Source organism: Sinocyclocheilus anshuiensis, unplaced genomic scaffold (genome assembly GCF_001515605.1).
Source record: "Sinocyclocheilus anshuiensis isolate Anshui unplaced genomic scaffold, SAMN03320099.WGS_v1.1 scaffold493, whole genome shotgun sequence".
Lineage (NCBI taxonomy): Eukaryota > Metazoa > Chordata > Actinopteri > Cypriniformes > Cyprinidae > Sinocyclocheilus > Sinocyclocheilus anshuiensis.
Window position 1 is genome coordinate 300770 of NW_015537963.1, and position 25580 is coordinate 326349.

General features: G+C 34.6%; 1 protein-coding gene across 2 annotated transcripts; it reads left to right on the forward strand.

The window, feature by feature from the left end:
• The first annotated feature begins 2670 nt into the window (after window positions 1-2670).
• fdxr (ferredoxin reductase) lies at window positions 2671-23227 on the forward strand. 2 transcript variants are annotated; one of them, XM_016459496.1, is made up of 13 exons: window positions 2671-2976; window positions 3341-3578; window positions 6232-6323; window positions 6811-6906; window positions 9138-9260; window positions 13901-14014; window positions 14099-14200; window positions 16253-16360; window positions 16605-16689; window positions 17180-17358; window positions 20118-20289; window positions 20960-21133; window positions 23079-23227. In XM_016459496.1, the coding sequence occupies exons 2-13, from the start codon at window positions 3491-3493 to the stop codon at window positions 23207-23209; spliced, it is 1464 nt and encodes a 487-aa protein (XP_016314982.1). In that variant the 5' UTR covers window positions 2671-2976; window positions 3341-3490; the 3' UTR covers window positions 23210-23227. The 2 variants fall into 2 exon arrangements, with proteins under 2 accessions (XP_016314982.1, XP_016314989.1); XM_016459503.1 differs by having other exon boundaries at window positions 3346-3578.
• The last annotated feature ends 2353 nt before the right edge of the window (window positions 23228-25580 follow it).

Genomic DNA, 25580 nt, shown 5'->3' on the forward strand with positions numbered 1-25580 from the left:
AAACAATAATGTACAGTATGTGGAAAATAATGTGTTTTTTGAACCTTAAACAGCATAAACACATTTCATTACACCAAATACACAAAATACTGTTCTTTTTAGCAACATCATATGACCCCTTTAATATGTAAAACAAATACATCTTTTAACGCTTTATAAGTTGCAAAATGAAAATGAAAATGTGTTAACCCAAATGATTAGATATGTAAGAACTGTAGCAAAATTATAATTTAAATGCTATTTTTCCTATGCATTTAGACTTAGGGGTGAGACACTTGGGATTGCATTTGTATGATGTCACAGCCTCTGTGAACACATCCTGACTGTTGGTAGCCGTCCTGATTACATCCCAGTCAGTACAGTCCAAGCATGCTTGAAGATCCTTTGCGGTCTTCCAAGTCCACTGCTTTGATGTTGTCCCAACAGGCTGCATGCAATGCAGGAATCAAATGTACCAGGACACTTTTTCCCTACATAAAGCCTCATATGGCTTTAGAAGATTGGAATGGCCTTTATACTACTACTTTGATGCTGATATGCTAGATAGAAACTTGAAAGTCCCTGGTCACCATGCACGGTCATGATAGACAGGAAAAGCAACATTCTCCAGAGCTTCTCGTTTTTGGTCCACTGAAGGATGCCATGCAGGTTTGGTATGAGAATTATTAAGGGAAATTCTGATGTTTATTTTTTGGAGAACTGTTCTTCTAAAAAAAAAAATGCTGCCTTGCTGTATTTCTAAAATACATTCCATTGGCTAAAAAATGTGAGCATGATTTATTGGGTTGTTAGTTGCATGAATAATACAAAAAAAAAAAACATTTAATAAAGATTTAAGTCATGATGACATATGTACTTTTTAGGTATACATTAAATTGTATAAATAATTATTTAAAAATAATTATTTTTCCATATAAATGTAATTGGGTAAATGGAAGCCCGTTTTTGCTATGGGATAAAATGTAAAAAAAAAAAAAAATAATAGGTAAAAACATAAAAAGGGGACTTCTTATCTCACAATTCTTAATTGTTTTCTTGCAATTCTGAGAATTTCAAGTTAACTTGCAAAGTAGTAATTGTTTATAATTTGCAGTTCTGAGATGAAAAGTCCGAATAGTGAAATATAAACTTGCAGCTGCAAGGAAAAAAGCCAGAATTTGAGATGAAAAGTTGCAATACCTTTTTATTTTATATTTCATGGCGGGAAACAAAACAACAGAATTTGTAACTGAGAATTGTGAGTTGTAAACTTAGAATTGTGAGAAAAAAGAATTCTGAGTATATACATTGCAATTCTGAGTTTATATCTGGCAATACTGACATTGTTTACAAGTATAAATGCAAAAGTATGCAAAAGTAAAGTAAAGTATATAGTCATTGCTGGTGAAGTGGGCTGTTCAGGTTTGACTGCACTGTGCTCAGTGGGTTTATACTTTCAAAGCATAACAATTGTCTTTAATTAAAGGGACGCTGAATGTGCAGTGGGATTCAGGTAAAGTGGCCGACATTTAACCTTTACTAATTATACTCAAATTCACTAAATAAATTGACATTCATGTTATTTTATAGCTGACATGAATAATCTACTTTTTTTTAGAAAATAGAAATGAGTGTGCAGTGAGAGATGGAAGAAACGAAAGAGAGAATAAAAAGGAAGGCGAGGCAGGAATTGTTCAATCTGTGGAGTGACGAAAGTATGAGAGAAAAGCCTTTTTGTTGTTGCATGTGTTATAGTCACATTTTTAATATGTTATATGAGCTGAATGAGTTCATTTTCATCAATGTCCTGATTTCTGAATATTCTGATATTCAGATTTCATCATATCAACACAGCATGTTCTATAAGTTGTTTTGAATTTTACACATGAATTGAGTGAACTGATGAATTTTACTCATGGCCCATAGGCTATTTGTTTTGGAGCTTGTTAAATATGTTTGTTTGATAAAAAAAAAATCATGTGTTTTTAAATTAAGATACAGGATCATCTTTGATAAATCAGAGATGGATGGCCCACTTTACCTGAAAATAATTTTGGCTGGGGTGCATGCCCATAGGAAAGAAAAATCAAAAGTGAGATCTCTTTAACATCTCAAATATTTATCCTAGACAGAAATGAGGTTACTTTAAGATTGAGTGGAGATTTTTGCTTGAGTCTCCTGCTTCTCAAACTTGTCTCCTGAGACAAAAACTCGAACACTCCCACATTTGTCTCCTTTAAAGCTTTAGAAGACATCTCAACAACTTCACACACTGTGCTCAGATATTTCTCCTACACTAAAGACCCTGGTGGTCTCATATTTGTCTTCTCAAAAGTTTCAAAAAAGATCTCAACAACATCACACACAAATAATCTGGGGGTCTCATATTTGTCGCCTGTAAAGTACTGTTTCCTGTAAATTGTGGGCTGCAATCTAAAGCGTTACCCAATAATGCAATTTGTTGTGGTTGTACTGGAATAGCGATAAGAAAATGGTGGCAACACCATACCATAAAGAGTCAAAGTAGTCTAATATAATTGGACATTGATCCATATTTGAGCAATAGCTGTAGTCAGTTGAGCAATGACTTTCCCATTCACATTCACCGCACCTTTTTTTCTTTTAACGAGGCAAACACAGTCTGATTGGCACATATGGTAACTTTTATGAAATTTAGGACATAAAACGAGAATAATTGTACTAAGCAGACAAAACCCCATAAGTCATGATCAAATATGCTATTGACGTGAATGAGTCCATGGCCTTGTCTCTGTGTGTAATTTATCTGTGCACACGGTCTGAGACCTTCAGTCAAGGCTAAACTGATAAAATCACTCAGGTGAGCAGTGGAACCGCAAACTTCGAATACTATAGTGCGGTTATGCATGAAAGGATCAGCAAAAGACAGCGGAAAGTGGCACGTTCACCGAAGAGGAACGTTTAATCGGAGCATTCGTTCATCACGGAGAACTTAAAGCGATGCACAACTGAACAGAAGTAAGGACACTTCATTTATAGCCTTAAACTTGTTGTTTTTCTTTTAAATTGTCACTTTTGCGTTTTTATGCACCGCGTGCTTTTTGTAGTCGACTGATTTTGTCATATGCACCGTATTTGAGATACTTGTTATTGCGTGTTATTGTATTTATAAGATCAGCTCTGCTACTTGTTCATACAGTTGTCATGCACACTTCAAAATATTATTTTCTTCTTTCTTGTTTATTTGTGCTCTTAACATCTCAAAACCGGGCACTTTTATTTGACTCTAAATGGACCCAATGCAACAGAATTGGTGCAATCTGAAGCAGGCAGTAGAAATGGATAATGCAAATCTTTAATACAGATCTGTTTCAATTTTCAGTTCAGATGAACACATACATGAATGCACCCACGAATGTGACCCAATAGCACGCGCTGAGGGATCAAAGCTCCATAAGCAGCTTTTGCCTTCATAACAGAGTCATTGTTGGATCTGGACTGTTGCTTTTGTACTGCATTTCATCTGATGTAGATGATGACGATGATAACCCTAATGAGAGGGTCTGTGATGAAGATCCACGGCCTGTCAAGTGCATCCCGATGTCTGGCAGCTGAAGGCGGTGAGTTTATGATCTGACACTTAACACTGTTTGTTTTTCTTCATGACTTCAGAAGGGAATCTGCGTTTCCATATAACATATTTAAAGTATGTGGCTCAATCCTACTGCAGTACATCATCTTTTTTTATCATATGCATGTTCATATTAAACGAAGGTAAGTTTACCAAGATAAACTGTTAACTTGACACATTCTTGACATTAAGAAAGTGCAAAAATAATCAAAGTTTTTAAGTTTATAGATTTTGGTGTCTGCATCAAATTACATTTAAAGTGATTTTATATAAAAAAAAAATATCTGAATGTATATATATTATATATGTTATAACATGTTTATATGTTATATAAAAAATATTAAATGCAACTAAAATGTCTAGTTTAATGTTTCAAATAACTTTTGTGAAAATAAAATGTCAAAATATGGATAAAATAATGTTTCAAACTGCAAAAATTGTCATTCATTGTAATGGTCTGGACTATGACTTTATCATTACAGCTTTGAATAAAGATATAAAATACAAAGTAATAATATATATATATATATATATATATATATATATATGTGTGTGTATATATGTATATGTTTTAGTGGCATGTATAAATAAGTGTTGGCTGTGTTATATTAAAAGGACTAGGCCTAAGTCTTTTGTTTTTCTTAATTATTGAAATAACCGGGGAAGGTTTGTCCTGAATATGTAGTTTGTTAGAGGTCATTCAGTGTAACAAGATTATAATAACAAGTTATTATAAAATCATAAGATCTTTTGATATTACTGTGCTGTGTTACAGTACTACTGTCTGTTATTAGGTGCAGGTGCCTTTCTATGATGGATTTGAGCTTTTCTTAGCATACTCAAGTCATTTGATGAATACGTTTGTGTATACCTTGTAGTGATTGATGTATGCTTTGTTATGGGTTCATGTCAATGTGTCTCTGGTTAGTATGGAAAACCGTTTTTGCCACTAAATAAAAAATGTAAAAAAGTAATTTTTCTCGCAATCGTGAGTTCTAATTCTGGCTTTTTTTCCTCAGAATTGCCTGATATACTCTCGCAACTGCAAGTTATAAAGTCAGAATTGTGAGACAAACGTACTTTTTTCTCACAATTCTGCCTTTTTTTTTTCTTGCAATTGCGAGTTTATATCTCACAATTGTGACTTTTTTCTTAGAATCGCAGAATATAAACTCGCAATTGCGAGAAATAAAGTTGGAATTGCTAAATATAAACGAACTATTCTGGCTTTTTTCTTGCAATTCTGATTTTTTCCCCACACAATTCTGACATGTTTCTTGCAATTGTGAATTTATATCTCGAGATTCTGCCTTTTTTTCTAGCACGTCAGATTTTTCTTCTCAGAATTGTGAGGTAGCCTATAAACCTGCAATTATAAGTTATAAAGTCTGATTCAGAGGAATCAAATATTTTCTTACAATTGTGAGTTTATATCTCACAATTCTGAGAAAAAAAATCTGAATTATGAGAAAAAAGTCAGAATTGCGAGAGATATAAATTTGCAATTACGAGAAAAAAGTCAGAATTGCGGGTTTATATCACACAATTCTGACTTTATAACTTGCAATTGCATGTCAGAATTAAGTCAGAAGTGCTGTTTATTCCTATGAGGCTGTCAAAAACTACATTTGTATTAAACCCTATACCACAAGCGAGAGAGGTTTTTTTCCTTTCAGTTCAGTTGTGTGGCGCCTAAACACGCCTCTGAGATGTTTTCCTTTAACATTCACAGTGTATGTTAATGGATACAAATAACTACACTTATTTGTTCAAACAACTATCTCAGCTCTGTTTATTTTACTGTGTTATTACCAGCTAGTGAAAACCTACGTGGGGAAACAACAATTTACTTTATTCTCTTCCTGAACATTGCTATAAAGCTGACAGCAAATCCTTTGCAAACTCACCAGGCCTACATTGCAAAACACCCTGGAATATCTTCACGGGCTGAACTTTGTCTGCCGCTGTGTCACAGTTCTTGCCAGACCTCTTGCCGTACATCTTCCCAGACATCTTATGTAAAACAGACCAGTCCTTACAGAGTGTTTTCACATCCTTTGATGTAAGCTCTGATATTCACTAATTACAGTTTCTGCGTCTCCGCCAGACATACTTTCTCCATCTGGCATAGCCGTAAAAGTAATTATGCGTGTATTTGTGTGAGAGAGAGATAGAGAGAGTGGTCCTTGTGTGTGTGTGTGTGTGTGTGTGTTCATGCTCCTGTGATAGAGGGACTTGGTTCAAAGTTGTTAGGCGTGAAAAATCAAAGAGTGAATAAAGAAAGTACTAAATCACTTCATATTAACTAGATAAATTAAAATGAAATGACATTTTTCTATAACACATAGCCCTCTTTGGTAAAACAACTTTTTTATTTTTTATTTGTTTGTTTATTTTTATTTTTTGTTGTTTCATTCTTTTTGCGGGTATGGAATTTTTATGGACCTATTTTATGAGGGGACATCAATCAAATTTTGACACATTGTGCCCTAGTTTCTCATATGGATGGATGATAGATAGATAGATAGATAGATAGATAGATAGAAGTTTTACTGTGTGTGGTGTAAAGCGATTGCTCAATCAGTCCCTGTTGTAAAATGTCATATAATAAAAAACATGTTGTGTTTCTGTCATGTTGACAGGTGTGCGTGGGTTGTCCTCCTCATCCGGTCCAAGAGTGTGTATCGTAGGTGGAGGTCCTGCAGGTTTTTACACGGCACAGCAGCTCCTGAAGGTAGGTGCCCTGGTCCAAATACTCACTTTCTCAGGAAAGATTTAATCTAGCTTTAGCTGATTTGGTTCTTTTAGGTTGACAAACTTTGCTGATTGCATACGAACCTGTTGGTTTTACCGAGGTTTTGCGTGACAAGTTATTTTCTTTGAAAGCCATCCAGGTAAATTCCAGCAGCTGTCTTTGAGGTTTACTTTTACCCCACATCAACAGATCCACTTTGATTCCCACAGTACAGGCATTAACAATGCTGCTGGTTTTGACATAGACACAATGTTCTGGCACTTGAAGACTTTCAATCAAACCACTGAAGTACTAAAGAGGAACAACGGGTTGAATCACAAGTGCTTTGCAGAAATAGCATGAATGCTGATCTTTAGTTCTGTGTCTGTGGGATACAGACAAACTCATCATTTTCAGTCTCACAGTGTTTACTAGCATTTTTACACAAATCACCCATTGTTTGTTCATTTCATTGTATCACTTTCAGGCTCGGCAGGATGCAGCCGTAGACATTTACGAGCGACTGCCGGTGCCGTTTGGACTGGTGCGGTTTGGGGTTGCGCCTGATCATCCCGAGGTCAAGGTCAGGCCTTCATTTAGTCACTATGAAATAAAAATGAACCCTATTTACTTAGTTTTACATCAGTAAAAGTCTCTCATATTTCATGTCTGTCATGCAGAGACCACTTTATTAATCAAATCCCCAAAAGTCAAGTAAACAACTATCCTGTTTTACTAAACAACAAATCAGATAATGGATGTAAAATGGATTTGAGAATAATGCTGATCAGTATATTGATTATTCACAATTTATCTGTTATGATTTTGCTAGTGATATGATTATAAAAGCAACATTTTTTCAACATTATCTCTTTATTTATTTATAAATATTGAAGTGTTACGCTTAGTTTCAAGTGAACGCTCAAAATACATTATTTGGGTAACACTTTACAATAATTAACTAACACTTTAATACATTAACTAACATTAACTAATGGAACCTTATTGTAAAATGTTATAATTATTTGCATATACGTTCACAAAAACACTTAAATTAAACAGAAAAGCAAGCAGGTGCATGATTTGGCATGGCAGCCAATATGAATAATTAATAACCGTTTCCTTACCTAAATCCTGCGTTTGGACCAGGCTTGGTTGCAGAATCACATCACTTTGTGCTTCTGAAATTAGGCTATTATCCTTTTCTATATAGTGTAGTAGTTAGCTATCTCTGTGTCGTACGTGGCCGCTTGTCAAGCATGAAAACACACGTTTTATTTCAATTCTGAATATATGATCGTATACAGCATGGAAAGAGCGCTCCCTTTAAATTTATTAAAAACTGTCACTCATTCATCATGATCTCACAAAGTTCCGTTTTAACCAATGAATGTAACCACACAATTAAACTTTTTTAATGAAGTTACGAGCATGACAGAACTCAGCACTGGACAAAAAGATTTCAACCTAAACATATCTGATTGGCCATTGCGTTGCAGAAATCAACAAACATGTCTGTGATTGGCTATTTTGCTCCCCTCTGCGAAAATGCATTGTAAAATCATTTGACGCTTTCCAAAACAGAAGGGCAGAGACACTGGATTGTTTGCCAAATCTATTTCATTATGCTATTATTACGAAGAAAACAGATCCTAGACCAGGAGTTATGGGCAGCTTTTCCATCTAAAGGCAATCAGTTAGACTATTTTACACTACGAGTTAGACTATGATACACGCGAAACTAAAGTCCGGCCGTCCCCCTCGGTCCGGAGGGGGGGCACAGGGATGTCCGTGGGGGGCAAAGCCTGTAACACACTGTAACACGCCCCCCTCTGGCGCCGGGCCTGGCCAAAACTGAACTGCTAAATTGATTTATTTCCTCTTCTTTGAACGAGCACTGTCATAAAATGTTGTCATATATTAGAACTTAGTGTTTTATTAAAAATGCATGTGGTTTAATATGCTGCATTTATTGTTATTTGCTGCATGTCATTTACAAACACTGTTTCATGATGACTCGAGCTGATTTGATGTTATAATACCTTCTTATCACCCTTATTGTAATATATATTCACTCATTATTAACATAAGGACTATCTGTTTGAACTATGCCATTTAGTGGCAATGTATAGATATGACTTTAGCTTTAAAAACTATTAGGGGAAATGATAGCATGCACTCATTTCATCTATTTGTGTAGTACAAGAGCGCTTGAGTGGTTCAATCAGTAATTACCTCATGTAGGAAACAGAAAAACAAACATCAGTAAAAATGAGACTTGAAAGTGAATGATGTACAGTGCTTGATTACTGCCAGGACAACATGAATGTTTGTTCATGTCTGATTTACAGTATGTTATGCGCTCTCTTTCCTTCAATACCACGACTGAGGTGCCCTTGAGCAAGGCACCGAACCCCCAACTGGGGATGAATGGCATAAATGGCTGCCCACTGCTCCGGGTGTGTGTTCACAGTGTGTGTGTGTGTTCACTGCTGTGTGTGTGCACTTTGGATGGGTTAAATGCAGAGCACTAATTCAGAGTATGGGTCACCATACTTGGCCACATGTCACAATCACTTATAAGAATCACGAGCAACAGACAGTCTTGATAACAAACAAGCCATTGCGCTATTAGATATCGTTAAACTTAAGCATGTTTAAGCTTTATTTTTCCTATGCATAAATCACTATTGTGATTTATGCTAATAGCATAATATGTATTTTAATATGTGCTAGTAGTATGTATTTTAATATTGTAATATGTGCTAGTAAAATAATACGTTTTTTTTTTTATTCCTCATTTTAATTTTCCAGAATGTCATTAACACTTTTACTCAGACGGCCCAGCATGAACGATGCAGCTTCCATGGCAATGTGAATGTGGGTAAAGATGTGACGATTGACGAGTTACGACAAGCTTACCACGCTGTTGTGCTGGTGAGGATACAAACCACAACAATCCAGATTAATCATTCACCGAGTGCCAGTTTTGCATAGTAAAAATTGACAATGGCAATAAATATAAATAAATAATACATTTATATATATATATTTTAGAACACTAGTATTTTCAGCAGCTAAAAATGGTTTTAAGTCAGTATTTTTGTCTGAAAACAGCCAGAGCTCCACACAGAGATGTGATCTGATCCTCATCAGTCTGTCTGGAATGACATGAAGAAACAGAACAAACTGAGACAGACTCAATCCAGAAGAACTGTGTCTCCGAGATGCTTCAAGAAACCTCCTGCAAAGCTCCCTGAAAAACAATGCACAAGTGCACCGAGGGCAAAAGCTGCTTTAAACGCAAAGGATGCTCACACCAAATGTTGATTTAATTTAGTTAATAGAAGTTAATTGATAAAGCAACTCTATTCATGACATAATATTTGACAGCATCCTCATTTTACAGCATTTACTGTATCCTCTTTTAAGACTCATTTTTATTGTATGGCTTCTTCTTAATTTTGATGGTATTTTTGTATGTTGTTGCTGTACTGATCTTTTTTATTGTAAAGCACTTTGTAACTTTGTTTTGAAAGGTGCTATATAAATAAATGTTTACTTACTATTTTTACACAAGTGCCTAAAACTTTGAACAGTACTGTAGCTTTGCAGGAGGTTTCTTGAAGCATCTCGGAGACACAGTTCTTCTGGATTGAGTCTGTCTCAGTTTGTTCTGTTTCTTCACGTCATTCCAGACAGACTGATGATGATCAGATCAGATCAGATCTCTGTCAAATCTCACTGAATTATTACAATTAATGGCAAAAAGAACATTTCTAATTTGGAAATTCTAATATGCAGATTTGCTGTTCAAGAAACATTATTATTATTATCAAAATTTAAAACATTTGAGTACATTTTTTCAGGATTCTTTGATGAATAGAAAGATCCAAAGATTTATTTATCTGATTTTTTTTTTTTATCTGAATATTTATCTTAATAATTTATTTATCTGAAATAAAAAAGCTTTTGTAGCATTATACACTATACCATTCAAAAGCTTGAAGTAAGTATCATTTTTTTTTTTTTTTGGCAAAGAAATTTAGCAAGGATGCTTTAAATGGATAAAAAGTGATTGAAAAGTGAATGATTTCTGAAGGATCATGTGACGCTGAAGACTGGAGTGATGATGCTAAAAATTCAGCTTTGATCACAGGAATAAATTACATTTTAAAATAAATAAAAAAAATAGAAATTACAAATGAGGACAATGGAAGCAATCAAAATCAACAAAAGAGCAATGATATACAAGTGCTATAACAAGTCTCAGTTAGCTTAACGCAGTTCACGTAGCAAGTTTTTTTTTTGATTATATAATAAATAAAAAGAAAACCGATAGAATAGAAAAAGAATAGAGCAAGCTAGTGTTAGAGGCCTTTTTTGCTTTTGTTAATTGTATAATAAATAAAAAGAAAACAAATAGATAGAATACAAAAAGATTAGAAAAGCTAGTGTTAGTTTTTTTTTTTTTTAAGAAAACAAGTTTTGATTCCACAATCTAATTTGCCTCATGTGAGGTAAATTTATCTTTGCATTACATGAATAAATTACATTTTAAAATCCTTTAAATTGGAAAAAAATGTTATTTTAAATTGTTAGAATATTGCATAACGTTGCTATTTTTACAATAATAAATGCAGCCTTGACGAGCATAAGAGACGGACCTTAACCTTTTGAACAGTAGTGTGTATCCAACTTTGTGCATTTGTGAAAATAAAAACGTATAAACATAAAAAAAATATTCGTACACCTTCTTTTATACTTCTTTTGTCTTCTATTCTTTTTGCAATGTAAAGCATTGTTTAAATCACAACGTAAGCCTTTCATTATTGTTTATTGTGTGACGTCAGTGAAAAACCCAAAAAGACAAGAATCTTCTAAAAGCAATATAAGTGAATAGCGCGTCTCTTGCACCTTCAGTGAAAATGGGAAAAATTGTTTTTCTTTTATAATATATCTAAATGAAAAAGAGAATTTGAGGCGATGTATGGTCACTGTTTTTTGACAAAGCTTGGGTTGTATACTAGCCAGTGTTTATATTAATATTTGGGTCAAAGACAAAAAAGGGTTTAAGCATAAAAACAATAAGTGTAATACTGCTTTAAATTGTTGTTGTTTTTCCCCCAAAAAATTTAAAAAGTTTTCTGTTTAATTGCAAATTTGTTTTTGTTTTTCAGAGCAAAAAAATAAATATCATACATTTTTCCCTGATTTACAGAAGACACCCACTAAAATGTCATTCAGTGTAACAATCTTGTCAGGCATATTTACAACAAAAATCAATTTATGACATATTAAAAGACTAATTGCTTTCACCCAAAATACTAATTAGTTGTAATTTTACATTTTTAAAATTTGCCACCATCCTAGGTTTTTCCCATTGGTCAGTAAGATTTTTTACTCATTTAAAACACAATAAAATTTAATATGCTCCCTTATTCTTTTATATATTTTAATATGTACACGTCAGAATAAGCATGTTGTTTGAATTTTTACATAAATATTGTGTTACACTGAATGACAGTGTAACATTATTTCAACCAAATTTTGACATTTTATTCTCCAAAAACGTATTTGAAACCTTAAAAGTAGACACTTTACTTACATTTAATGTGCTTTCTATGGACATAAATCACTTTTGTAAATTTCTTTCGATGCAGACATCTTAACGTCTGTGACCCATTTACATTTACTGTTATGAATTTGGCAGGTGCTTTTATCCAAGTGACTTATATTTCATTCAATGTTTACATTTTATCAGTTCGTGCAGTTTTCCGATGTCTGCGCCTTGCTGATGGTGATGCTTGCATGATTTGCACATTCTGTTGCCACATCCGTTGCCACAAAAGTTGGGTGTATGGAAAGTAACAGTGAATCGAAAGGTTATACTGGCCATGATTATATGATACCTGCTGTGAAAGCATATATTGAAGATGCAAGAGATTTGCCATACACTAATCTTGCTTTTAGAAGATTGTTATCTTCTGGGATTTTTTTTTTACTGACATCAGGCAAAAAACAACAATCAAAGTCTTACACTGAAAAAAAAAGACATAAAAAGCAGTGTACAAAGAAGTTTTTATGCCTGTTTATATGTTTTCATTTTCACAAATGCTCAAAGTTGGATATACACTACTGTTTAAAAGTTTAAGGTCCGTCTCATGCTCATCAAGGCTCAATTTATTACTGTAAAAACAGTAATATTATGAAATATTATTACAATTGAAAATAATTGTTTTCTATTTTATTGAATTTTAAAATGAAATTTATTCCTGTGATGCAAAGCTAAATTTATTACACATTCATCTATCTAGTTTTAGTTTACTGTACTTTTTTGTCCTTTTTGCATCTTGTGAGAATTTTTATTGTGTGTAACATGAGCAAATTATCCAGAATTGTATTTATTGTGTGAAATAATTCAAAGAAATAATGTAATATTTGCTTTCACAGCAGGTAACATATAATCATGGCCAGTATAACCTTTCGATTCACTGTTACTTTCCATTCACTCAACGGATGTGGCAACAGAATGTGCAAACATTTCTTTTACTCTTATAATATTTCTGAATAAAAATGCAACTGAAGAAGATGTAGGGTAGGCTATATGTGTTTTTTTTTTTTTTTTTTTGTCAAGGGGGGGTATAACCTTTCGATTCACTGTTACTTTCCATTCACTCAACGGATGTGGCAACAGAATGTGCAAACATTTCTTTTACTCTTATAATATTTCTGAATAAAAATGCAACTGAAGAAGATGTAGGGTAGGCTTTTTGTTTTTTTTTTTTTTTTTTTTTGGTCAGAGGTGGCATTTGTACGAGTCAGAGCATTTATACTAATATTTACTTTTATCCACTTAGCAGGTGCTTTTATCCAAAGTGGCTTATGTTGCATTCAAGGTTTACATTTGATCACATGACGACCCACGTGGTTTGATGCACATCTACAGCAGTTAAAAGTAAACTGAAGGAGTTTACTGACCATGAATATACGTTAACTGATGTGAAAGTGTATATTGCATGATTTCTTTGAATTATTTCACACAAAAATAAAATGCATGATAATTGAATCATGCTCGTGAAAGAGTCCAAAGTCATATGACTTTCCTACTTCAGTAGAACACCAAAGAACAGTCTCAGAACTATTTTCGCACACAATGAAGATATATATGATTCAATGACACGCTGTAACAAAAAATCTGGCACTTGTTGCCGGAATTTTACCATAAAAATACGGTAGCAACATTTTAGGTTTTATGGTTTTAAATTAAATTTACAGTTAAATACCGTAATTTCATTAACTGATATAATGTTAATATACCAACTTTCACCGTATATAGTAGGGGAATTTACCGTTAACCATTTAACAGGTTTTTACTGTAGCATTTTTACAGTCTTTTACCGTAAAATTCATGGTAATTTTTTACAGTGCAAGATGTCTTTTTTTACACAGTTTTTACACTGAACCACATTTTAGTGGGTGTCTTCTCTAAATCACTGCATGCCACATCATTTAATTTAATTTTGCACCATGACTGTTCCTGTAGTCATCCTCCTCTGCACCATGTGTTTTTCCAGAGTTACGGAGCCGAAGGAAATCGGTCAATGGGAATTCCAGGTGAAGATTTACCTGGTGTTTTCTCAGCTAAAGACTTTGTTGGATGGTACAACGGACTGCCCAGTAATAAGGAGGTGCCATTTCTTTTGAATCCCTTCAGACGTTTTGGTGTTTAATAACCCCTTAAACAACCCTCTGTTATTTCCTTTGATCTGCAGCTGCATCCAGATCTCAGCTTTGAGACGGCTGTGATTCTAGGACAGGGAAATGTGGCCCTGGATGTTGCCCGAATACTTCTGGCACCTGTAGAAATGCTGAAGGTCTGAGCCCACTGTGTTTATTTTATCTATATTAGAGAGACTTATGATATGTGACCCTGGACCACAAAACCAGTCAAAAAAAATCTCGAAATTGAGATTTATACATCATCTGAAAGCTGAATAAATAAGCTTTCCATTGATGTATGGTTTGTTATGATAGGACAATATTTGAAAATATGAAAATATGGAATCTGAGGGTGCAAAAAAGTCAAAATATTGAGAAAATCTCCTTTAAAGTTGTCCAGATGAAGATCTTAGCAATGCATATTACTAATCAAAAATGAAGTTTTGATATATTTACAGTAGGAAATTTACAAAATATCTTCATGGAACATGATCTTTACTTAATATCCTAATGATTTTTGGCATAAAAGAAAAATCGATCATTTTGACCCATACAATGTTTTTTTGGCTATTGCTAAAAATATACCCCAGCGACTTAAGACTGGTTTTGTGCTCCAGGGTCACATATATGCAAAAGTACCAGATGGTAATCGGTTTGAAGTAGTTTAGGGAATGATTTAACTCATGGATCAATCTCAAATCCACTGTTAATGGTTTGAATCAGTCAAATGACTCACTAACTCACTATATTGACTTACCGAATCACAAGTTATTACTTCACTTCCATTAATGAAACTTGAGTGTCTTCTGAATATCTTCTTCTTTGGTGGATGTGGATGTTGATCTTTTCTAAAACACTCTGCATTGCTAGTAAATCTATATGGCTAAATGAAGGAATTGTATCAAACGTTTGTAGTCTGAATCAAATGTGATGGAGAAAGACTCCAAGTGCTGCAAAAATAATATGACCAGTATAGTGTGAGTCATGAATCTTGACTCTTATGAACCAGCTCAGTTTAATGAACTTGTTTTAAAGACTCATGAATCAATCTTAATCCCACATGTTAATGGATTGAATTGAAGGACTCACTTTTACTATATTGACTCGCTGAATTACAAGTTTCACCGTGTTTAACTCAATGTTAAATTATTGAATGAATCAATAATTGTTACTTTGTTTATTTAAGACTCACAAGACAAGGCTCACATATGGTTAACAATACATGTTCAGAGAAGAGTTTTATGTTAATAAATTCATAGATAATGTTGAAAATTCCCTGCAGACAGGAATAGTTCACCCAAAACTGAAAATTAGCTGGAAATATACTCACCCTCAGGCCATCCAAGATGTAGATGAGTTTGTTTCTTCATCAGATTTGGAGAAATGTAGCATTGCATCAGTGTCTCAGCAATGGATGCTCTGCAGTGAATGGGTGCCGTCAGAATGAGAGTCCAAACAGCTGATAAAAACATCACAATAATCCACAAGTAATCCACAGCACTCCAGTCCATCAGTTAACATCTTGAGAAGCCAAAAGCTGCGCGTTTGTAAAAAAACAAATCTATCAAGACATTTTTAACTTCAAACTGTTGCTTCCGGCCAGAATCCATTGTATGGATAGTCCATAATAGTCCATAATAATGCTTCATCCATTATTGGACTGTTTTGGCTTGCAAACGGTGCTTGATCTGTGCAGATTTCTTTCCTGATTCAAACAAGATGACCTTTTCTCTGGAGGAAGTAATATTATGGATCGAAGACTCATATTTTAGCCGGAAGCGATGGTTTGAAGTTCAAAACATCTCATTGATAGATTTTCAGCATTTCTTTTCACAAGACATTAATTGATGGACTGGAGTGATGTGGATTACTTGTGGATTATTGTGATGTTTTTATCAGCTGTTTGGACTCTCATTCTGACGGCACCCATTCACTGCAGAGGATCCGTTGGTGAGCAAGTGAAACTATGCTACATTTCTCCAAATCTGATGAAGAAACAAACTCATCTGCATCTTGGATGGCCCGAGGGTGAGTATATTTCCAGCAAATTTTCATTACTGGGTGAACTGTTTCTTGCAAGTGAGCTGATAACATCATTTAAATTTCTGTAATGACTCAGGAAAGTGCTTTTTCCTCAGTAAACCACCCTTTCCTGTCTTGATTCCTGATCATTTTAGTTTACTATCTCCTCTATTGCCTGCTTACAGGAAACCGATATTACCCAGAATGCACTAGAAGCATTGGCAGGCAGTAAAGTGCGAAGGGTTTTGATCGTAGGCCGACGAGGACCTCTTCAAATCGCTTGTACCATCAAGGTATGACTCTCTTGCTTCACTCCCTCGAAGTGAATGAAAACCATTTGAGTGACAGCTATGAATTTGGAAAATAAAGCGGAAGGACCTGTTGATCGAATGCATGGGAAAAAAAACAGTGTATTGCATAATGGAAAAACCCTCCTGAACTCTAATATATAATTATAGTTTATTTACTTTGCAAGTGAAAGGTTTCGAAATGAGTGTGTGAGGGAACAGGACTGTTTATTTTTGTTTATCTCTTCAGGAACTCAGAGAGATGGTCAATCTGCCAAACACCAGGGCTGACATGCTGCCCGCTGACTTTGAGGGCATCGCAGAAGCTTTGAAAGGTAAACACATTCAAATCAAAGGGTTTATTCACATAAAAATAACCCTCATGTCAATCCAAACCCCTGACTTTCATCAGTTAAACCTAAGAGGAAATTAAGAGGTTAACGCTGCTCTGTACATATAGGGAATGATATTGAGCTCCAGAAATAAAAGCATAAAACTACTATAAAAGCCTTGCAATGTTTAATATAATGGAATTTAATAAGTCACATTGACTGCTTTTAAGGGAACAGTGTGAAACAATTCCTGTCTGGCAATTCTTGGTTTCCAGATCAAAGGGACTGACAAATGAATTCACTTCTTTTTTGGAAATTTCCAATATCTGGTGTTAAGATGCCTTTGAAGCTGATATGGCAATCAACTCAAATAAATTCATTAAATTATGTTTTCATTTGCACATGCACTGCAGATCATTAAAGTGTTTCTCTGTGTGTGTGTGTGTGTGTGTGTGTGTGTGTGTGTGTGTATGTGTGTGTGTGTGTTCATTAGACCTTCCCAGGCCAAGAAAAAGACTGACAGAGTTAATGATGAAAGCCGTAAAGGAAGGAGGAGATGATAAAGCTGAGAAATGCTGGGGCCTTCGCTTCTTTCGCAGTCCTGTGGAGGTTCTCGCGGGGGCTGATGAGAAAAGAGCTGCTGGAATCCGATTGGCTCTTAATAAGCTTGAGGTAAACATGCAAAACAGAATAAGAAGCATGGCTACATCCGAAATCAAATACTTCCCTACTACTGTATATAGTAGGCGAAAAACAGTATGTGACAAAATAAGTGTGTCACAATTCAGGGAAAAAGTACCTGGATGACCTACTTCCAGAGTGATTCTTAAGTGTGCATAAGATGAACACTTTACTATCCCATGAGGCCACAGGAGAGGATTTATGAATGGCAGGGATGCAACGCAACTGACACTGGTAGGTCATGTGAAAATGACAACATTGCGAATGTAGTACGTCCAGATTACAGTCATTCTATATAGAACGGACTCTTTTGTGGTCGTGAAGTAATTACTTCTTCAAAAAAAGTACCTACTCAAGAGAGCATGTGATTTTGGACGCAGCCCATGATTTCCATTGGTTTGCTAAGTTAACTATATGGAAATTATTATTACATGGTTAATTGGATTTATATGTGAAGTTTATTTATTCATAAAAGTAAACTGAAATTGACAATGACTGATCTTTTTTTTTTAAAGATCAAAAATTATATCTTAATTTTATCTGAACTTTTTCACAGTATACACATATTCAAAAGTTGAGAAGTTCAGAAATTGATACTCTTATTCAGCAAGGATGCATTAAATTGATCAAAAATTCAGTGGTGGACGAAGTACACAAATCAAGTACTTGAGTAAAAGTATAGATACGATTACATAAGACATTTATAATGTTAAAAAATATTGCTATTTCAAATAAAGGCTGTTCTTTTATCAAAGAATCTTGAAAAAAAAAAATCTTGATCAGCAAATCAGAATGATTTCTGAAGATCATGTGACACTGAAGACTGGAGTAATGATGCTGAAAATTCTGCTTTTTAGTGAAGTAAAAGTAAAAGTTACTCAAAATAAAACTACTCCAGTAAAGTACAGATACTTGAAAAATTTACTTAAGTACAGTAACGAAGTAAAACTACTCCGTTACTGTCCACCACTGCAAAAATTACATAAGACATTTATAATGTTAAAAAATATTGCTATTTCAAATAAAGGCTGTTCTTTTATCAAAGAATCTTGAAAAAAAAAAATCTTGATCAGCAAATCAGAATGATTTCTGAAGATCATGTGACACTGAAGACTGGAGTAATGATGCTGAAAATTCAGCTTTGAACACAGGAATAAATTACATTTTACAATATATATTCACACAGAAAACTGTTATTTTAAATATTATATAATAAATATTTCACAATATTACTGTAAGCTCGAGAGGTAAACATGCAAGACAGAATTAGGACCACGAATATGTGAGTTCTCTCGACATTTGTTAAGATCATACGTAGAGAGATCAAGGGTCATGAAAGTTTGTGGTCTTAATGTGAGCAATTCATCCACATTATATCAAAACAAATATTCCAGATGGAAAAAAATAATTGGTGCCATATTCTGTTTCTGATTTGCATAAATGGATTGCGAAAGGCATTTTATGTAAACCTAAACAAATCTCTAACCAATAAACCTGTTTGGATGTATATGTTTCTGAAACACATTATTAAATGTGATCATAATGAATGTGATTTAAACAATGAGTTGAACCAGCTGGACTGGCTCTGCCACACACAGTTGTTTTTGTAATCTTAGCCCTAATGTTTTTGGAGTTCATTGTTGTTTTTAGAGATCACTGCACAACAAGACTGCATTTTTGGCTCCGTCTTAAATCTGGAAAGTCCTGAGAGAAGCTTGATGATGTTATCAGATGTACAGTCTGCCAGAACTGTGATCACTTGTGCTTGATAACAAACCAGCTTTCTGTTTGGTGTGAATGTCTGTGGTTTAAGGAAGTGTTTTGCTAATTGTACAGAAATGATTACTGCAGGGCTAATTGGATTCATATGTTCAGTTTATTTATTCCTGAATTCAGCTAATACAAGTTTGTAGTCTTAATGTGAGTGATTCATCCACATTATTCACTTTCATCGATCACAATACAGTTATTACACAACACATTTTTGTTGTTGTTTTACAAAGTTATTTACATGATGTGTTGATTAATTAATTGAAGTAATCAGTTTTGACTGAAAAATTAACCGCCAAAGGATACTCTAAATTATGAGTAGACATTACAAAAAGTAGCTTTAAAAAGAATAATTTAATTTGATTCAACATAGAATTTATTACCCATAAACATTTTTATTACTTAATTTTTTATTATTTAACATAAGTAATGTAAGTATTGTTGCACAGCATAAGGTTGCCACTACAAAGCATGGAATTTAAATGTTTTTTTTTGTTTGTTTTTTTATCCACTGTATATTTATTTATACTCTTGTTTTGTATCAGTTAATTGAAATGGAGAGCTCGATGGAAATTGTTTTCAAGATTATTTTCTCAACTTAAGAGCATTTTGCAAAACGATTTTTTTTAAATGAACCAACTCGAAACAATGATTTGTGTTATCTTACATCATTTAAGCATTGTAAAACAAGAAGTGAAAGTGGAACAAACAAGCTGAAATGGGCTTTAGAAACTTATAAATATTAACCACATTTTGATATTAACAGTGTTTTTTAGTTTTATATTACCATCAATATCATTATGAAAATATTATAAATCTATGTATTGTCCAGCCTCAGAAATATTGCTTTGCTCATGCTCTGATCTTTATTAATGAAGCTATATTTCTTCTCTCTGTCATGTTTGTATGTAATGTCCTGTATTTGTGAGGGTGTTTTGGGCTGGATGTGAAGTCTGTGTGGTCTCTGTGTTGTGTATCAGGGTTCGGGCGAGAGCGTGCGAGCAGAGGTTACCGGTCAGCTGGAGGATGTGGACTGTGGTCTGATCATCAGCAGTATCGGCTATAAAAGCATTCCTATCGACCCCGCTGTGCCCTTTGACCCCCGAAGAGCCATCGTGCCCAATGAGATGGGAAGAGTGCAGGACACAGCAGGTCAGAGGGGTGAAAATGTGTGTTTTCATCCATCAGCAGGTGCTCAAAACCAACAACCACTGGAGACGTTCTTACAAGAAGAATGTTAATAAGTTACATTTTATTAACTTAGCTTTTTAGTTGCATATTTTATGTTTTTTGGCTGGAAGTTTTTCAAGGAAGTTGCCTGTTCTTATATTTAGTGGAAAATAAAGTGCTAATTATGAGAACAGTAAGAACAGATGTCGGTCAGTTTCCCACTGGTAAATATATTAGTTGGAAACTACATTTGGTGGGCAATTGATGGAAAAGCTTTTGTACTCGTCCAAAAAAAAATATTGTAAGAACGTCTCCTGTGGATTCTGGTTTTGAGACCCTATCTGGGAAAAACACACATCACTAGTTTTAAAATCTGCTTATATATATTCGTCCTAGCTGTATTAACAAATTTATCTATAATAAAGTGATGTGACGTCTGGCCAAGTGCGAGAACCCATGCTTGGAATTTGTGCTCTGCATTTTTCCCATTCAAGTGCCCACGCACAGCACTGAATAGTAAACACACACACACACACACACCCGGAGCAGTCATTTTTGTTCAGTGTTTTGTAGTCTACTGAAGGTACTGTGGGTACTTCATTCACCCCCCCCCCACCTATATTTGTAATTGTCTGTGTTAATGTTTGGGCAGGTCTGTACTGCAGTGGCTGGGTCAAACGCGGACCTACCGGTGTGATTGCAACCACCATGAACGACAGTTTCGATACGGCACGCGTTTTGATTCAGGATATGGAGGCGGGCAAGCTGGATCTGTCAGTCAACAAACCGGGCGCTCAAGCGATCACTGCCCTTCTGCAAACACGAGGTCAGACACACTAGATACCAAAACCCCCGAGACTGCATCATCCTTACTAAAGTCAACCTAATACGTGACCCTGGACCACAAAAACAGTCATAAGGGTAAATTTTTTTAAATTGAGATTTATACATCATCTGAAAGCTGAATAAATAAGCTTTCCATTGATGTATGGTTTGTTATGATAGGACAATATTTGGCCGAGATTCAACTATTTGAAAATCTGGAATCTGAGGGTGCAAAAAAATCTAAATATTGAGAAAATCATCTTTAAAGTTGTTCAAATGAAGTTCTTAGCAATGCATATTACTAATCAAAAATGAAGTTTTAATATATTTACAGTAGGAAATTTAAAAAATATCTTCATGGAAAGGATCTTTACTTAATATCCTAATGATTTTTGGCATAAAAGAAAAATCGATAATTTTGACCCATACAATGTATTGTTGGCTATTGCTACAAATATACCCCAGCGACTTAAGACTGCTTTTGTGCTCCAGGGTCACATATATAACTGATTAAGAGCAACGTCAGCATACAAATGAGGCTCATAACAGGACTCATTGTTATCGATAGAGTGTGCCATAAGCATACTTTAATGCTTTTTATCTATTTATATGGTAAAATAGTAATTTAAGTTCCTAAGATATTAAGTATATTCAAGCAGCATCAGATATGTATGATGGCATTGTAGTACCACATTACAATAATCAAATACCAAAAAATACAAGATTCTGAGGAAAAGTTTGTAACATTGTAAGAATAAATCTTAATGTTTTGAGGATAATATTCTGACATTATGACGTTGCAGATTAAAGGCATAATATTGTGTGAAATATAAATAAGAAAAATGTCACAATATTATGAGCAAAGGCATTACTACAAATCATAGTTTATTTTAATTATAAAATTTTCATTATTTTTAACATGGCACTAAAATGCTGAGCAAAGGCATTTATACGATGAAGGAAAATACATTAATATACAAATTGTAGATTGTTCATATGTTCAATGTTTTTATTACTTTAGCATGGCAGTAAAATGCTGATAGAAGGCATGTTTACATTAATAAATAAAATGAATACAAATAATATTATTAATTCATTAATGATTAATTAAAATCAAACGGTGAATAGAATTAGTACATTATTACATTAATACAAATTATAGCTTTATATTTAAAAAAAGGCACAAAAATTAATTAATAAAAAATAGCATTAATGCATTAATACAAATTGTAGTTCTTTTGTTTTATTTTAATTTGGATGTTTTTATTATTTTAGAATGGCACTTGATGTCGATTGAAGGCATTTTTACATTAATTTAAAATAAAATTAACATGGCTATTATTCAGCTGTAGATATGAATTATAGTTATTTCACCAAGGCTCCTCTCCAGGCAAAATCTCAGTTCTTCATTGATATTTCTCTCATCCTCCAGTTTGTATGCATCTGTTTCTCTGAGCTCACTTCAATGCATTCTAGGATTGTCTGTTACATGAGGGATATGTGTAATGCTTCCTCAGACCTTGATTCTTACAAGTTCTTAGAAAGAAAGTTCTTAGAAAGAAGCTTTATTATACTAGCTACTCCACCTTGGAAAAACTTTCACGTTGAGACACGCATCTGTGATTCATTATAATGCTGCCTGCGATGAACGTTCACTGGGTTTGGTCAAAAGCATTCACTCTGCTGCTTTTTCTGCGGTCTTTAAACATCTGTTTTGCACATGCATGTTTCTCTGGATTATTGCATTATACTGGGTTTGAACCACAGTCAGAGGAGGTTTGGAATACAATTTTGATGAAAGCCATGCTTTGTCATGAAAACGAATTTTGTTCCAAGATTCTAAGCTGATTCTTAAAAGAAAAAAAAATCTAAATAAATACATACATACATACATCAGATTTTAAAGTGAAAACAAAAGTTTATTATTGGGTCTTGTGTGTCAACAGGTGTGAGAATGGTGCTTTTTTCACAATGGGAGAAAATTAATGCAGAGGAGGAGAAAAGAGGCAAATCCCTGGGAAAAGCCCGGGAAAAACTTCTGGATGTGGACGAGATGCTGAAGATCGCCTGGTCCTGAGATCCGACCCGGTGATGCCTACAGGGCTAATAGAAGCGCTGCCAATGGAATACAATTTTGATGAAAGCCATGCTTTGTCATGGAACGAATTTTGTTCCAAGATTCTAAGCTGATTCTTAAAAGCAAAAAAAATCTAAATAAATACATACATACATACATCAGATTTTAAAGTGAAAACAAAAGTTTATTATTGGGTCTTGTGTGTCAACAGGTGTGAGAATGGTGCTTTTTTCACAATGGGAGAAAATTAATGCAGAGGAGGAGAAAAGAGGCAAATCCCTGGGAAAAGCCCGGGAAAAACTTCTGGATGTGGACGAGATGCTGAAGATCGCCTGGTCCTGAGATCCGACCCGGTGATGCCTACAGGGCTAATAGAAGCGCTGCCAAGAGCGCACCTGAACTAACTCTGTGCTGTCACAACAGGAAATCTGTTGACGTGATAAAAACACCCAAAAATAATCCTGCCCTCACTCTTGTTTCCACTGTTTTTCCTCTGTGGAACAGAAAAGATAACATTTGACACAATTTTCATTATTTTGTGGGGTGTCTGAGAGTATCTGAGAGTTGCCCCCCCTCAAAATGTGATTAAAAACATTTAAGCCCCGGCCCGGCCACCTCGGTTACTGTGCCCCCTCACCTCTGGTGCCGTCTCCAGTGGGCGCCCTGATTTTAGTCGGTGAGCAAGGTACTGCCCTGGGAAGGTCTCCCAGGCTGTTAAATACACAGATTAAAAGCGAAATGTTTTCATTTCAATTTTTTTTTAGTTCAGGTTATGCAGAGCGAAATAAGAACAGTGCTGCATTTAGAAAGAATTCTTATTAACTTTTTAGTAGGCTATTCTTATGCTTGGCTTCACAGATAGCAACAGAGTCTGGGCCAAATCTGGTTTACATTCACTTCTGGCTTTTTTCAGTCTTGATTGCAAATGTTTTTTGTTTTTTTTTGTTTTGTTTTTTTTATGTACGATGTATAATTAAAACAAAAATCAGGCATGTGTATTCATAACATCAATTACTAGGACATTCTTTTTTTCAGAAATGGAAGTAACTTAAAATGTTATTGTGTGTTTGCAATTTTAATATTTTTATCTATGGGCCTATACAGCAAAACTACAGAGCTTCCAGTAGGTTATTTTACGGAGCTGTAAACACGGGAATCTCCGACCGCATGCAATCTTTGACGAACACCCAATTCATATATCAAACTAGGCTATATGTTATTAAATTGTACATAGGCTATATATCAGATTATTTTATTTACAAGTTTCATGTTTGTTTATCCCGTATTTTCCTATTTTTATATAAAGTATTATAGGCCATATTATTATGTAAAGTATAATATTATATATAATATACTAGTTATTATATCCGAGTTGTCTGGAACGCAGCATTAGGCTAACATTTCAATAAACGAGCGTTTACTACAATTACGAGCCATTCTATGAGGTGACATTTCAGCACTTGACAAACACATAGCGACTCCTAAGTAGCACTTAAAGCACGGCTACGTGCGATTGCGTTGTGCATTTTTGGGAAACGCACGTGAAACAATAACGAACGATCGTAATAAATGACTCGTAGAAAACGCTCTTAAAGTCTTCAGCACTTGACAAACGGATAGCGACTCATAAGTAGCACTTAAGCACGGCTACACGCGACTGGGTTAAGTGCATTTTTGGGAAACGCAAGTGAAACAATAACGAACGATCGTAAAATGACTCGTAGAAAACGCTCCTAAGCGCTAAGATCAATCGTTATCGAGAAACGCAGCCCTGGCTGTTGTATAGGCGCGCCGGCGCGATCCCTTAGGCTACACGATAACAGAGGAAAGAAATGTCTGCTTTATTTTCTATACTTCCACAATAACAACAAAACGTTACAAATTGCTTTTGTAAAATAACAGGGAGCGCTTTCTGGCGCACCTTGTTATGTCTAAAGGTCTACTTAAATAAAACAATCGAAAACAAAAAACAAATTTCTAAATCCAACAAGAGCTAGCCTACTGTACAGTCTTCCCCGTCTGAGCTCATCTGTGTTTTGTGTTTTGTCCCAGACGCAGCGCAGCCTATTCCTTCAGTATAAAGCAAAGCCTGGAATTTTACCCATAAGAAAAACGCGATGCGCGGTGCTATGCGCGGCTTGATTCAGCTAAAGATATAATTTAATAATATATAATCACTAATACATAATTAATATATAATCAGACTAAAGTATCGAAGCTGCCCAGCATGTGAAAACAAATATTGCAGCATAAGCTCATTTGTTTACCCACGAACAAAAATAGGCCTACGAAAAATCTAGCTTAATTTTCGTTTGCTCGTTTTCAAACAGAACGAAATAATAATAATAATAATAATAATAATAATAATAAT